Source organism: Taurulus bubalis (genome assembly GCF_910589615.1).
Source record: "Taurulus bubalis genome assembly, chromosome: 19".
Taxonomy (NCBI): domain Eukaryota; kingdom Metazoa; phylum Chordata; class Actinopteri; order Perciformes; family Cottidae; genus Taurulus; species Taurulus bubalis.
In genome coordinates, this window is record NC_136607.1 from 7,600,119 (window position 1) to 7,616,785 (window position 16,667).

General features: G+C 41.2%; 3 protein-coding genes across 3 annotated transcripts in view; 1 reads left to right on the forward strand and 2 right to left on the reverse strand.

Annotated features, from left to right (window-relative positions):
• Positions 1–605: 605 nt before the first annotated feature.
• On the reverse strand, positions 606–7,003 carry katnal2 (katanin p60 subunit A-like 2; the record flags this gene model as incomplete). The annotated part of the gene is made up of 16 exons (XM_079234912.1): positions 606–745; positions 1,148–1,250; positions 1,324–1,486; positions 1,817–1,927; positions 2,115–2,206; positions 2,352–2,470; positions 2,640–2,703; positions 3,538–3,636; positions 4,021–4,098; positions 4,252–4,302; positions 4,830–4,928; positions 5,012–5,114; positions 5,381–5,417; positions 5,554–5,720; positions 6,120–6,190; positions 6,950–7,003. The coding sequence occupies 16 exons, from the start codon at positions 7,001–7,003 to the stop codon at positions 606–608; spliced, it is 1,551 nt and encodes a 516-aa protein (XP_079091038.1).
• Positions 7,004–12,277: 5,274 nt separating this feature from the next.
• sigmar1 (sigma non-opioid intracellular receptor 1) lies at positions 12,278–13,932 on the reverse strand (the record flags this gene model as incomplete). The annotated part of the gene is made up of 5 exons (XM_079235491.1): positions 12,278–12,619; positions 12,783–12,875; positions 13,073–13,221; positions 13,585–13,636; positions 13,788–13,932. 5 exons carry the CDS (start codon positions 13,930–13,932, stop codon positions 12,390–12,392), a joined length of 669 nt encoding a protein of 222 aa, XP_079091617.1. The 3' UTR covers positions 12,278–12,389.
• A 496-nt stretch (positions 13,933–14,428) lies between these two features.
• The window catches only part of galt (galactose-1-phosphate uridylyltransferase), a 24,242-nt gene continuing 22,003 nt past the window's right edge, over positions 14,429–16,667 (forward strand). The window contains exons 1-4 of the mRNA XM_079235171.1: positions 14,429–14,546; positions 15,280–15,449; positions 15,705–15,780; positions 16,105–16,153. Coding sequence (XP_079091297.1) covers positions 14,510–14,546; positions 15,280–15,449; positions 15,705–15,780; positions 16,105–16,153 — 332 coding nt within the window. The 5' untranslated portion in view covers positions 14,429–14,509. The remainder of the gene's footprint in view (positions 14,547–15,279; positions 15,450–15,704; positions 15,781–16,104; positions 16,154–16,667) is intronic.

Genomic DNA, 16,667 nt, shown 5'->3' on the forward strand with positions numbered 1-16,667 from the left:
ACTTTCTCAAGTGCAGAATGAGAACAAGTAAATGTAAAGCAAACAGTCATCATTAATAAATACAAGTTTGAATAAAAAAAATGGAGTCAGCTGTTACTGTTTATTACTTCATCGTGTACATTATATGATCATTGTACAGAAATGAAATTAAGACTGCATAACAAATACAAGCACAGATTGCATACTAATTAGTAGCACTGGCTCCTAATATCAGTTTACAGGTTCTAGTTTTGTTTTGGATATTTTCCTTTCCTTTCACCCATGTCAAAAGATAGACACACATTCAAGTTCATTCTCCAAATTCCTCTTAATTCAAGGCAAAATATTTTGAGGGTTGGGAAGATCTTTTACTTGACTGATGTCAAATATTCCACCAGAAGTTATGATGAAACACATATTGAGTTAATTCAATTATGTTAAACTTTTCTTTATGTCATGTATGTGAGCTTAAACTAAGTTATTTAGAAAAGCCCTCATGAAGAGCACAATCTTACCCTGTCTCCCACTAACAACAGGTGGTTCATTTGTACAGAATACAAACCTTCCTCCGTCAGATATGCGGTAGTGTCAGTATTCAAGTCCTTTCTCAAAAAAGTGCCTGCGTGTCAGACAGACTCGTACTCTCTCTCCCAGGCTGCGTGTCTGTCCATCAGGTTCCTGGCCGAGGGTTTGGTGTGCGTGATGACTTCCAGGAAGTCGACTGTTGTCACGGTTTCCAGCTGAATGGCAGGCATGTCGGTGTCTCCTGTGAAGGATAATTTAAGTCAAGCTACGGTGTAAGGGACACTTGACTCATGGACGCTGTCGGGTCGGGGTCGATCTTCTCGTGTGTGTGTGTGTGTGTGTGTGTGTAGGTCGACTAGCCATTAGACTTCTGTGTGTATGAGGTGTCAAACGGCACGGCACACTAAACGTCATTTAAGACATCTGAGATCTGACCAATCCTCTGAATGTGCGCCTAGAACTTATATTCAGAAAACTCATTGCGTCAGCCATCAATAATATGGGTTTCAGCAATTAATGTACTGTGCGCTAGTTGGCTATCATTTGACACCATATATATATATATATATATATATATATATATATATATATATATATATATGTGTGTGTGTGTGTGTGTGTGTGTGTGTGTGTTTTGTCCTACCGTCCTCATGTGACTCCAGAGCATCAAAGATCTTGCGGACTGGTCTCATGGCGGCCTCCTTGCACACCAGTCTTATATCAGAACCAGAGTAACCCTCCATCTCCTGCAACACACACACTGAATGATTTCAACAATCGACACAATAACTTTTCTCAAGGAGTCTTCTTGTAACACACCTTCGCCAGAGTTGTGTAGTCCAGCTCAGTTCGTAGCTCCACCCCTCCTGTGGAGCTGAGAGGAGGCAGCCAATGAGAGATCATTGCTTGGCGAGCCGGAGAGGAGGGGAGGCTTACTAAAATCCTCTTCTCTAACCTCCTCAGCATGGCGTGGTCCAGTTCCCTGAGAGAAGAGCAGGAACAGTTAGAGAACTGTAGACGGCAGTTTATTTCTAGTTCACATTTAGTCATATATTATTGTTTTTCCAACTTGTTTCTTTTTCTTCTTTTTCGTTTAGGTTAACAAAGACTGCAAACAAATATATCATCATTAATATCATTTTAGTAAATCATCTCAACCCAACGAGAACTGAGTTTAGCAAGAGAGAGATATAAAGCATGGGGGTGAAAAAGACAAAATAACATTGTACGTGTGTGTCTGCCATTCTGACTTTTGTAGATGATCTGATTCGTCACCGTTATGTACGCATGTGTGTTTATGTTGACGTATTACCAAGGCAAGTTGGAGGCAGCCAGTACAAACACAAGGTCCTCGGATCTCGCCAGTCCGTCCATCTGAACCAGCAGCTCAGTCTTCATCCTGCGACTTCCCTCATGCTCCCCTCTGAAAACACACATCAGTTTATACTCACCACCGCATCGCTCAGTAAATGCTCTTTATTGTGACATGAGTCAATTCTAACTATAACTACTGTCTTCAGGTGAACGGACACACATGATTTTTGTATCGCAAGGAATGAACTCCAAACCTTCAGGACTGGGAACAAAACATGTACCGCACTTCAGCTCACCCCATGTTGGTTCCTCTCTGGCTCATCACTGACTCCAGCTCATCCAGGAAGATGGTGGATGGGGCGTGGTACCTGGCCAGCTCAAACAGAACCTGCAGACATATGGATATACACAATTATTCAAATCCAAACAAAACTAAAACAAAAAGTAGGAGTAGATGAATGTTACCTGAAAATCTGTTGTTTTTTTCTTACTTGTTGCATTTGGCATATTGTGTGCGTTGAAGAATAACCTACCCTGACCAGCTTCTCAGAATCTCCTCTCCACTTGCTGACGATGCTGGAGGCGGAAATGTTGAAGAAGGTCGTCTTGCACTCTGTAGCCACGGCCTTGGCCAACAGCGTCTTACCAGTGCCTGTGTGTACGCGAGTCAGATGGTCACAACCCGAACATGTCGGGAAGAATTAAAAATGGTTTGGACCTGGAAATTATTATTTTCCAAAGATTAAGAGCAAACAAACAACCCTTTTTTCTTTCTTTCATCAGCAAACCTGATGAAGGTTTTACAGCACTTAAGGTCTTACCTGGGGGGCCGTAAAGCAGCAAGCCTTTCCACGGAGACAGGATGCCGGTAAACAGCTGGGGGTACTGTAATGAGAGAAGAGTATAATATGAAAACTACTGCACAGACAAACCTTTAGAAAATCACATAATTTGATGTGAAAATATGTTACAGCTGCAAACATAACCTTCCAGCAAGAAAACATTAATTTCCATTTGCTGTAAACCAATAAGACGCTGAGCTGTGTGCAAAGAAAACTGATTATCTTGATGTATAGGGGAGTCAGTGCTGCAAATACCACATACTACAAATTAGTCTGAATTTAGGTGGCAAACAGAGTCCGAGTCAAATCACCAGACTGACCTTATACTCCAGGGAATGAATAATAATAGAGATAGAAGTTGGGGATTGTGGGAAGGTGGAGGTGCGGAGTTATTCAATAAAACAGTCCAGCAGAATGAAGGACAGACACATCAGTCCTCATCTCCGTCTGTAAATGTCAAGAGGATGCAGACAACCTGATTTGTTGTCATCATATCCATGAGAGAGGGCTAGGTGATGATGATAGAGGCGTGTGCGTGTGTTTTCTGTGTGTGTGTGTGTGTGTGATACGTTTTATTTGTGTTTGCAATATCTATATGAAGTGGCAAAATTGTATGAATGCGTTTGTGTCTATACATTCTACATGCCATTATATGCGTGTGTGTTAGTGTGTGTGTGTTCCTGGTTTCCCTGCTTATCTATCCATCTGTGTATATGTGCGTTACCATATTATCCCAGGTATAGATTTAACGTCAGCCTAACAGACTGGCCTGACCCCGCTGCCCTCCTGCTCTTAAAGCCCTTTAAAGGAGATGTATTCAGAATCGAAGACGGGCGAGCGCAGCTGAAATACCAGCATGCCCGGGCAGCGGCTGCACCTTAATGGGATAGACGACGGCCTCTTTGACTAATCGCTTCGCGTCCTCCAAGCCGATGATGTCCTCCCACCGCACGTTGGGGCTGTGCAAATAGATGTCCTATAGGGGTGAACACACACACAAACACACAGAGTGAGGGATGCATGGGGAAGACATCAGCATGAACTACACACACACACACAACGGGGTGCTATTAGGCTTGTATAAATGGTTATCCTTTAGAATGAAGCATCAGGTAAGAGAAATAAATAGAACCTGGGCCTTCATTAATACAGCACATATATTCATTCACAACAAAGCTCTCCAGTGCCCTCTATTGGACATATGTGGTATCACTTAAAACATATCTTTACAAGTATGCGCCACAAGTTGAGATAAAATCAGCGTCTCCACTTTTTTAGTAAACGTTTCTGATTTTTCAGCGTTTGCAATATAGTGTGTGTGTGTGTGTGTGTGTGTGTGTGTGCGTGTGTGTGTCAGTACCCTGCTGATGATTGCGGCAAGTTCTCTCATATCACCGCTCATTCCAGAAAAGCCACTGAGGGGCTTCAGCAGCCGTTCCTGCAACAAATCATAAAATCATTGTTATTGGTTGTGGTGTAGTTCTATTATTAGCTTTACTAGTGTTTGATTTAATTGTCATCATGGATTTGTAATTCATGCAATGTAAATGGCAAGACAATGAGTTTTGCATGTTTAACAGACTATAACTACCATGTGGTCTGAGTCACTGCCAGCTCCTTTGACTACATCAGTCATCTGGCCCTAAGAAAGGAAATACAAGCTTTTTTACTCACTTAGGAAAACAAAAATTTGATTAAAAACAAACTGAAGTGGTGTGTTCATATTGATCAGTTTATGTTTATGTGTTGTGAAATTAACAACACAAAAAATGGTAAATAGATGCAACTGCTCAATTGTGTTAAATGCATTCATGTGAGACTTGGCATTGTCTGCTATTCTTGTCTACTTTAAGGTGGTTTAGGTTTTTTTTTATTATCAAAGATCGAACTCAATAATAAAAGTAACAACACACACAAAAACTGATTTCGTCAGACATTCCAATATTAATACACAAGGACACATTAATTAAGTTAAAACAAACAAGTAAAACACATTTCTGTAAAATCAAAGATGACAATGATTTTCATGTGGATGATGGGATTTGTTGTCAATTTCTAGTCTTACTGAATGAGGGTTGGCAATGCCTAAAATGTGAACAAATAAAATATGTCCTCATAAAAAATTATGATCGCCTTCATCTGTAAATAACAATACACACTCCCCAGTACCTTTCTGTTCATGGCTCCCTCACCAACTAGTCCATTTCTGATGGAAGAAACGTTGAGACCAAACTCTGACAACTCTGGAGGAACAGAAGAGACATTCTCCTGGAAACCCAGTCATCAGGATGTCAGAATAATCACCTAGTTAGTTTACTATTCTGATTTTGGTTGCTCTGCGTTAACTGTACATTTGTATGTGAACATGAAGCATTCCTCTTGGCTCCAAATCCAGACTGTGGGGTCGGGGACTGGTTGATTTTGGGAAGAGGCTTCCCAGCTGAACAGGGACTCCTACGGGACAAAAGAGACACATGGAAGACATTTATCAATAGAAGAAGTTGGAATCGACCACACTGTCTCTACCAAGCACACCGCACATTATTCACCACTGTAATATCATTTTAAAGCTTCTTCAAAACTATTATTACAACGATGTTTCTGCAGTGTGTTTTACTCACTTAGTTTATATCATTAGCATGTACAGACAGTGAATGAAGTCAAGTATTAAGCCCTCAACTTGAAATGAAAAAAAATGTCTGACAGATGGAGAGACTCACCTCTGTACTCCACCACTTCTTGTGTTTATTTTTTCACCTTGATGTAAAGACAAAACATTCATTGACTATAATTGATTGAGGTCCCAATTAAACAGAATTTACCAGCAAATTTAGTGCATTCGGTATGAGACATGAGCTCAGTGTTGCTCAGTGATTTAGTGGAGGCCGCGCACCTGGTTCTGCTGTTCTTCTGATAAGTTTGGGATATCTCTGGAACTTGACATAGTGATAACTCTCGTAATCCATCAGCACCATCTCCAGATCGATGTTATCACAGACCTCGAACCTCCTCACACGCCCATTAGTCTCCTGGTCCAAGGCCACTGCTGCAGACACGTAGCTGGTGAATGGACACACACAAGATCTCACACACATGCACGGAAATGCATGGACCTTGACAGATCAAAAAGTAACAACCCCAAAAAATAAAAACAAGGTCAACTATGTCTGCTGTCTTCTAATGTGAGCCTGAGGATTCCACTATGATTTAGTTTGAATGGGTTTTGTTGATGAATTGCATATGATGTAGACAAATAAATTCAGACACTTTCTGTGCACACACACAGACACACAAACAGTCCTTCTTTTGTGCTTTTTACAATAAACCAAGTATGAATTGACACAGATTTATGCTACAATAAAGACCAACCTAAATGCTAAAAATGTAAAAGAAAAGAATGAAAACGTGTGCCACTGCACATCAACCACACATATTTCCAGCACACAACATTATACCGACCCTTGACCCAGCAGGTGGTGGTACATGAGGATGAGGAGACTCTTCCTCCTTGTCTCCGTCCTCAGCTCATCCTGTTAGACAGAGACACAGGACACACTCAGCACTTCAAACTGCACACACCACAACAACACACACCTGCTGCTGCACTAATGTTAAGAGCAATACTTAAAACGTCGGTTCAATGTGCGGCACTGTCTGTATTTTGATTGGAGGTGGAAAATAACTAAAGTTAGTTTAAAAAAAAAGAAGTACTCCTGTCGTTATATGTCTTTTTTCACGGCAGACACTTTTGACTTACGACAGTAGGAACATGTCCCTTGCTACGTTAACGTACTAATATATTCTAGTACCCTTTAGTGTTCTCATTCCGGATGCTTAGTACACGTGGAGAGCTCATATGCATCAGGATAACAAGGGAGAACAACTAAATCGGTAGAGGGCGACAAATTGCCAAAAAATGACAACCACCTGACTCCGTAACTAGGCAACCAGCAGACGCCGATTTACTGTGGCACTGAATGCGTGCTAACCTAGCTAGCCTAATTAGCTCAAGATCTAACTAGCTTTACGGCTCATTGTTAACGCTCGGTTCGCTAACTGTGACAGCTTGGCTGTTGTTTGTAACATGTTGTGTACATTGCATCAACTGGCCCTGGACATATATGCTGTCTTCAGTAACCTTGCTTGTTATCACGGCCAGTTAATTTGACGTTAAACTCCCTTCTCCAAGTATAGTTGCTAGTTAGCGTTAGCTCAAAGTGAATAGCTTGTCAACGGTTTGTCCGTAAAACCTGCGAGAACAAATAAAATAAAAACTTTATTCCACTCACCGCTTCCCGGGCTTGGTGGGCGACCTTCATGGATTGATATGAAAGCTCCATCATGATTCTGAAAGCTTATTGACAAGGTGGCTGTGCTGCAGTTTCATGACGTCCCTCGGTAGTTTTTATGAAGTCTGCTTCTGTGTGCGTGGGGGGTCGGGGGGGGCGTATGTTTTGTCCCTCAGGGGCTACCGTACACAGAGGTGTAATGTTATCAAAAATTGGCTAAAACATAATGGCAAAGGTCAAAGGCACATGACCGGGCAGTTTTTGATAAGAAGAGAGCAGGTTACTGCAAAAAAAAAGAAAAAGAAAGTGGATGATGAACACAGAGAGTTTCAAGATAAATGGACATGCACTATTTGTTGTGGAGTTTAATAGAAATGTTACTGATATGCAGAGGTGTCAAAAGTATTCACATTCATTACTCAAGTAGAAGTATAGATAGTAGGGTTTAAAAATACTTCTGTAAAAGTTGAAGTATCAACTCAAGCTTTTTACTTAAGTAAAAGTGTAAAAGTACTGGTTTAAAAACTACTTAAAAGTATAAAAGTAAAAGTAATGTAAAGGGAATGTTTTTTTTCCACTAAGGACAAACTCTTAAGCCTCTCAGGGGCCTATAGTGCACTACCCCACCTCCCCCAAAACAATCATTTTTATAAAGGCCATAATGACTATAATGTTTTAAAATGTTATGTTGAAAAATGTGGGATGCACTAGGCTACCCGTTTCAGCTGCATATATGCCCATTTAAAATGATCACATTTTATTACAATGCAAATACATTAAAGTACCATATGTGTACTACTGAGCATTAACATGCGTTTCATGGAGCGGAAGACATGATAACTAGTTGCCTATAAGTATTGTAATAGTGCAAAATAGGCGGCGGTGGCGACTTCGACACAAACACTTAAAGCTGTGGTTCTCAAACTTTTTCTGTAAATAAAATAATTGTGTGACTCATCTGTGCTTTTATAAATAATAGAATAAAGAAAATTGCAATCACTTTCAAGTAAATCCGATTGTCCCATCAGACAATGGTTTGTGTAAGTTCTATCTGTGCAAAAAATTACTCATATTTAGCTACTACTAAATAGCTCATTGTGGAAAACAATAAGCTTTTAATTTTTTTTGCCAAACAAAACAGAATGAGTGCAGATATGTGAGCCATCACGTTGTATCAGTATTAGTGGCTGCAGTGAGCTGCTTTCCTCGACACATATGTTATAAACGGGGTTGTAGATTTGATACGGCCTCTCTCAATTCATGCTCAATATTGAGCTGAGATCTGTTTTTTTATTTTGAGAAACGCAACAGCAAGAAAAGACGAGCTCACGGCGTCGCGTCAAATCGCGCATGCGCAAGCGTAACCTGTTAACGGCGTACCGTAACCATTTACCCGAAAGTACAGGCATTTGTCCATGTATTTATTAATGACTTAGTTTTATATCCGTGTACTTTGTACTTTTGTAATATGTGAAGCCAGCAGGTGAAGCCAGCAGGCTTGTTGGTAGAAGACACGAGCACCGTGGCTCGTTTCACCTGGAGCAGGAGAGCTGCTCCGGGTTCAGAGAGCTGCTCCGGTGCGAGGAGAACTCCGGTGCTCCTCACAGGAGAGCTGCTGTTGCATCTTCACCCTGGGAGCGTTTAAAACGCAGATATAGCGGTCTACTTTTCACGCGACATATTTTTCAACGCTCTCTGTCCGCTGGTGTGTGCTCAGCGCTCACCTGTGTGCGCGTGCACGTATCTGTGGGCAACGGGGCGGGGAGGTTTTTTGTGTGTGTGTTTTTGAACGATGACAAGCCGGGGTGAAAACAAACCAAAATGAAATAGTAACGAGGCTATTTTTAAAATGTAGGGAGTAGAAAGTACAGATATTTGCGTGGAAATGTAAGGAGTAGAAGTAAAAAGTCGTCTGAAAAATAAATACTCCAGTAAAGTATAGATACCCAAAATTTCTACTTAAGTAAGGTAACGAAGTATTTGCACTTCGTTACTTGACACCTCTGCTGATATGCAAAGCAAAAGTAGCTGTTTTAAATTACTATATAGCTGTTTTTCAATGACTTTAGCCATTACTCGACTAAATAAGGAGAACAGTATGAAAAGTACCGAAAGGAGAGGACTCTATGTCGGTTAAACACAGTGACACAGCGGATCAACGAGCTATCGAGAGACACACATAATCAGTTACGCGAAATGGAGCTCCTTCTATGAACGGAAAAAACCGGACTGATAGCGCTGGTACAAAGAAAGTTAGAGGAAAATGCAGATACAGCAGTTGTTCTGAATCTTTTTTGTTTAAAAAAATTACCTTATAAACTTTTATTTATCAGGAGGAAAACAAGTTGTGCGTCCACTGATTATTATCACTTAATAAACACACATTATATTACGATAGCATAGCTGAATGTGTTGCACTTTTCCAGCAAATCGCAAAGCTTTTTCATGCAATATATTACACACAGAACTCTAACATTAATGGATAAATGATTGAATGTTGGATAATTTACTCAGTGTCATCAGTTGAGACATTAAATGTCAGCCTCATTAAATGGTGACATGTTGTTCCCTCCGAGGTGGTGCAAGTGATTTAATACTGAATATGTCCACTAGAGAGCAGGGCAGAGCTTTGCTGTGAGTAAATTAAAGCTACTTAATAATGAAGGCCCAGTGGTTCAATCGGTTTCCTTTATCTGATATTTCACTCTACAGGACACCTACTGTAATCAAGCCAGCCTAGTTGCACAACGTGTGTTTGTTTATGCGCAGAATGGCTTTCTGCTCATGTGACTTAATCTTGTATTATTTGTATCCATTTGTAATATTTTCTACTTGCATCACTCACACTCAGTGTGTAAAGCAAATCTATTTGCACAGCCCGAATGTACGGTGGGAGGACATCATCGGCCTGGAAGACACCAAGCGATTAGTCAAAGAGGACCGTCATCCATCCCATCAAAAGGTGCAGCCGCTGCCCGGGCGTGCTGGTATTTCAGCACCGCTCGCCCAGCTTCGATTCTGAATACATCTCCTTTAAAAGGCTTTAAGAGAGGGAGGGCAGTGGGGTCAGGCCAGTCTGTTAGGCTGACGTTAAATCTATACCGGGGATAATATGGTAACGCGCACATACACAGATTAATAGAAAGACAGAGGCGGGTGGATGTATAGCATGAAGTCACAGGCCACAAGGAGTATGCATGCGTGCTATGACATGTGGAGCGTGTACACAAGCGTGCACATTCACACACAAAAGGCAGTCACAGGCAAACATACACCCACATTAAATGCACACGCTTCCATCATCATCACCTAGCCCTCTCTCATGGATATGAGGACAACAAATCAGGTTGTCTGCATCCTGTTGACATTTACAGACGGAGATGAGGACTGATGTGTCCATCCTTCATTCTGCTGGCCTGTCTTATTGAATAACTCCGTCTATTCATGCAGCATCCCTCCACATACCGACCCTCCCCAACCTCATCTCTATTTCATATCAACTCTCTGGAGTACATAAGGTCAGTTTTGTGGTTTCACTCAGCTTGTGTTGACCATCCAAAATCACCACGGCCATTTATTTAAGGACAAAAGCACCTGCGATTGATCTTGATTTGCATGTATTAATAAGTAATAAACCAGGGTTGAATCATTTTCTTTCAAAAACATTTATTTCATCTGGCACTGTCAGTTTTTATCAACACCTCACAGTAAATTGCACATCCGCTCAACATTTAAGCTACAGCAATATAGCTTTTTTTGTTTTCGCCATCCATCCATGAGACCACACTGCTACTGATGCGGCTGTATATCAAAATCAAATAACTCGAGTTTGGGTAGTTAGACTAACACTGAAACCCTATATGGCCCTTGATGGCTTCAGGGATCAGTATGAAAATAAGACTGCTTCATCTGAAAACGTGCGAACGGAGAGGCGGTGGACTTAGCAGCAGTGATTTGCTTGTACAGCACAATTTCAAAATGAAGTAAATACATATTAATTCTAAAAGGCTTTGATTTTCTGAAATGTTTTCCCCTCAGCATCATACAACAATGTGGAGTTGAAGAAGATGAGGCCTGTGGATACGGTTTTCCCTATCGGGCTAGCTAGTGCAAAGATCCTGACAATGAACGAAGGCTGAGGGCACTAAGGCCAAATCTTCCTACTATAGTCGCACAATATCATTCAAGTTTATGTTAGTTACATTTTCAAAATTTTGCAAAGTCTATGTAAGCCCATAGAACATTGCAATATTTCAGATAATACCTTTCAAATTAAATCCATCTAATCAAATGAATGAATGAAACCTATAGTTACAGTTTAACACAGCAGAGGTCTTAAGTACAGAGCAGCATTTTCTAACCCAAATAGGAATTGCACAAACAGCTCCCAAAATTCCCCAAAGAAGTATCTGTTGGTGTTTAACATTGTGTACAATATGTGTATTTGGAAATCCTGATTGTTGAGAGAAAAGTTGGGTTGTGAGAAGAAAGGAGAAATGTGAAAATGGCAGTCTGATGTCAAGCACACCATGAGTGTGTCTTTAACCATTAAAACACTCTGAGCTTGCATGATTCTGACTATGACTCATAGAGATTAAGCCATAAAATGGGACATTGCACACACATCAGACAGTCCGATCAGGAGTCCAACATTTTTTCAAAAAAGATATAGTATGAACAGATCATCGACTATGAATGAAGAAATGGGAGACAAAGTTCTAGCACGCTTCTAGCACGTATTTACTAAGAAAATAGTTTACTTTGGCTTTGCATTATATATATATATTTTTTTTACAAGCTAAATTATGAATTGCATATTTGTTGTAAAGGTGATTCCTTGGTCCTTTTTTTCTCTTTTTAATCACTGCTTAGGCATTTTATAATTTATTATTGTTGTAAAAAGTGATTGGTTGCGCAAAAGCTTGGGTACAAATATTGTAATATTATTCCCAGAATAAGAATCTCAGATTTGACAAACTACTTGTGAAAAAGGTTTTTAGGGCTCCATTCTTTAAAACTTTTCAAAACCTTTCTGACTACGGAGGAAGCTGAAGCTCTCAGACGAATGCTTACTGTGTCGACTAAGATGCTGTGTATTATTGAGGGACTCATTGAGTATATTGGTACAGCCTTGATGGAAGTCAGTGGAAAATATCACACTATTGTTGATGCAGTTTGATGTCACAGGGTGAAGGGAAAAGGATTCAAGCACTTTAGTTTGGATAGCCTAACGAGGGGCAAAAACTTGAATGTGTTACTTTACTGATGCTAATTTGGATAATCTATAATCCCATTTAAAAATATTTGATCTTGAATGATCCGGCCCAGATTTCTTACCCCCCGTGCTAGATGTAAGTGTTCAGGGGTAAAATTCTGCGATGACAAAGGCGAACCTTTGACATAATTGTCCTTGTGCAGGTGTCAAAAGCTCGATCGTGCCTCAGAAAACTCCGGCCTCTGTAAGTAGTGTACCAGCCTCGAGCAGCATACCCTTGGCATAAACACGTACGGTGTAGAACATTGTGAGGAAGTCCTGGGTGCTGAACAAGGTGTCAGCCAGAGCAAATCCTAGCGTGGACGGGATGAAACCTCTGCCGTACTCCACCATCCACGTCCCGGTGCTCCACTGGACCGACGTGGCCTCGCCTACACGGTGTACGATGGTGTCACCTATGGAGAAAGAGATTCGGAATTATGGGAAGAGAAACACACAAATAAAGAAAAAAAACATTCATTGCCCTACAGATACGTATAGTAGCATGTATGTAAGATAGACAGAAAAGCAATCACACAAAAACATAAAGGCGTGGATTCAAATGTGTTCTGGCATTACCGGGGTAGTATATTTCACTCTTTGTTGTTCCCTCCTTCCACTGTCTGAAGGTGCCGGATATGATGGTGTCAGAAATCTCGGCCCAGTAACGACCTGACCGATAAGAGAGCAGACATGGGAGTCAAACTTCTATTGTTTCCTATACTGGTTGATAACACAGTCTGGAGAAACGAACACAAAGATCAGTGTACATGACAAGTAAAGTTTTGTAAACTGGACTGAATTGTTCATTTGAATTTTTCTCTATGGCATGACAAACAGACAGACGTTCAGTCCCCTTCTTTCCTCACCTGAGTGTCCTCCTGTGTCTACTGCGGTACCAAACAGCAGCACGTACTCTGTGAGCGAGGCGTGGAGTAGACACATTGAGCCCATCCAACCACCGGCGTTCACAAACACCCACTGCAGGTCCTCATCTGGCAGGATGTGGCCGGGATACCTAGTTTGGATAGACTTTATTAGCCACTTTTCTTTTTTTAAAACACACAACACAAAACCCTAATCTAGTGAATTCAATAACATGTATACACACCAAGAAGGTTACTGGAAAAAGCAGCCAAAATAAAAGGGATGGGTGATCATTAAACACATCATTCTAATGCATTGATGTAGTCCTACACGGAGGGCAGAGCAGGTAACCAATTTCCTTTTTATTGAAGCAGTCTCTGCTCTGCAACACATCATGTAACACAGTGCAATGCTGACATTATGCAAGTTCAGTGCCTGAATATGGGTCAATCGCAATTTTGATAATTGCTTCAACACTTGAAATTTGCATGACACAGCAGCCATTAACCCTTACCTCTTCCTGAGCTCCACCACCACTTTGGAGAAGGCCTGTTCATGGTCCTGTCCTGCATAACGACAGTTACAGTAGGGAGGCAGTGAGGAGGACTACTTGGGGAACTCACAGACAATGCAGTTTGACTTTAAACTGCATTTCAGTGAACAAACGGTTGGTATTCTGATTTAGTTATCAAACTCCTCGTCAATTAACTCGCTCACCTGCGTATTGTTTGGCCAATTTGGCGACGTCTTCTTTATTGAAAACGTACTGCTTGGTGGCCATCCAGTGTCGCAGCAGCAGCACGACCAGGACGGAGAGGGCGGTGAAGAGGACCAGCTTTAAGCTCGTCCTGACGACAGACATGATTGAAACAAGACGGACAGAGGTATGCAGCAGCAGGTTTTGTCTACACGTGTACACAGAGGCGGACAGGCTGCTCCAGACACGCCATCGGGGGACGACAAATAAGGAGCGAAGTGGAGTCCAAACCCGCTTCTTCCTGGTCACGTGGGAGCGGGAGGTGCTGCTCAGCCAATCAGAGGACGAGTCAGTCGCGCGTGGGAGACGGCACACTTCTGGGTTGCCAGCATGGTGTAAAACCCTCTTAAGGAGGTTTTTATTTATTTTGCATACTCGTATTAAAAACAGGCATCGACGAATGTACATTTTAAAAATTTGTATTGAATGCACATATTTAATTGCCATGTTATTGTTTACTATTGTTTAGCTTCATTTTTGGTCTTTTAGTGATTTGTCATATCATGTTGATTTGTCCCAAACAGCATGTTTTTTCCGCTTGTCAAAAAAACAGGAAGTAAGCCGAGGAGTTTCGTGGACGTGAGACAGTCCAGTTCGGTGTCTCTTAAAGCGCAGAAGGAGTTGATGGTTCAGTGATTCAGACCCCGGAGAGGTTGACAGTTATCAGACAGCACCGACCGACATGAGCGGATCAACAGAAGTCAGCTTTGATCCAAAAGGTAGGAGGGAGCTCTGTGAAGTCACGAGAGGTAAACACAGATTCCATTCATTCAGGACATAACACCTGCAGATTGTTTACGTCCGTGCAGAGAATTTATTTTAAAGCTCCGTTCAACATGTGGTTGTTTTACGTTACTTTGCCTAACTAAAGCATCACATTAACACACAACTTGCCTTGGTGTTCGGTCGTATTACATTTCCATGTAAAATAAAACATATAGCTTCTCAGGATTCAATACATGTTGATGCCAGACCACTCATTTAGTTGGGCCTGACTTCCTGCATTGGTGAGTATTGCTTATTACAGTACACACAGCCAGCTGCGTGGTCGCGTGACTGGAGTTCCTGCTGCATGTTGCACCAACAGCAAACAGTCATCCATAATAATCTGCACAGTTATCATGTTGATGTGCTGTTTATGTGTAATAACTAGAACACAAATTTGTTTTTAGATACAAAATACAAAATCAATACATGTATTATTCCAATAAATGAGCAAATCGTCGATAATGCAAATAACTATTCTTGGCAGCATTCAACAAGACACACACGCACGCACACACACACACACACACACACACACACACACACACACACACACACACACACACACACACACAGGATGATCAGTTTGATTTCCCATGCACATGATTACATTCCACTGCTGGTCATGTTATCTTTGTCATTCAAAAGACCACTTATTTGGCTTTCCTTGTCTCATGTCACCCTCAGAGCACCAACACCTGCGTTTCAACCCTCTGCGCGACACCTGGGTCCTCGTGTCGGCCCACCGCATGAAGAGACCCTGGGCAGGTCAGGTAGAGAAACCTCCCGAGGAACACATACCCAGGCACGACCCCCGCAACCCACTCTGTCCCGGCAACACTCGCGCAAATGGAGAGGTGAGAACGGGTCAATACGTCGATTCAATCAATGAATACATTCCAGTGATGTGCAAGAGCATCAGCAAGCGGTGAAACTCCAGGCTTCTAATATCCCTTCAGAAACAATGTAGATGATGTCACAGATTGTCCATGCTGCAGTTAGTCACTATTGATTCTGTAATAAACCATTTTCACTCCTTCAGCTACCAAGTACATGCCAATTATAAATGGCATTTGCTTTGGACAACACTATTTTTTTCTTCTTCTCTACAGGTAAATCCAGACTATGACACCACTTTTCTTTTTGAAAATGACTTCCCCGCTCTTCAGCCAGATGCCCCAGATCCTGGTGAGGAGTATTTCTCTTGCTGTAATAACACTGCAACAAGTAACTGCACTACATCATATTTAAACCACTGGTTGAAATATCAGTGTGGAAACATTTGTTCACATGGTTATTTTGCTGTTAAGTAAATGCAAAGTACACTTAAAGAGAATGCTGTTATTTTATCTACATCTTAGGCACAAAACGTTTTATTTTCAAGATGTTTCAATAAACTGTTCAATCAGGCCTAATGGGTGCAATGTACTTGAAATCGTAAAGCAAATGAATCGGTAAAAGTGTAATACAACATTACCTGTTGAATCAACTTCTATTTTCTGTGTTCTTCAGGTTCAGATCAACATCCACTGTTCCAGTCTAAAGCTGCCAGGGGCGTCTGGTAAGAACAAAGCGTCCTGTCGCAGGAATAATCAATGTGTCAAAGCTGTCTTACTCTGTGTAGGTTTTTGATTTGTGTGCAAAGGATGGAATATAATGTTGAACTAAAACTGCGTCTGAAAACGACAACGTTTATCTTTTCATCATACCGGGTCCTTTACCAATAAACTGCAGCGTTACAATGAGATGAATATTAAAATCTAAATTAGCGTGTGGCTATAATTTAGTCAAGGATGCGTCTTAATCAATGTTCCTTTTGTACAAAATGATGATACATTCAAATGTATGACTAATTAAGTCTGAACTGATGAGTGCAATCAGAGCAGTCATGCCGAGGCAACGTGCACACGTTGTTGTGATTATCATCAGCATAATCAGCTATTAGCAGAAGGTAATTTTGTTAATCAACACACTGCATGCCACTTGTTTTCGGGACATCTCAAACTATGCAAAGAACAAAGAGGACAAATCTTCACTCTCAATACATACATTTTATGTGTGTAATCCTCCGTGGC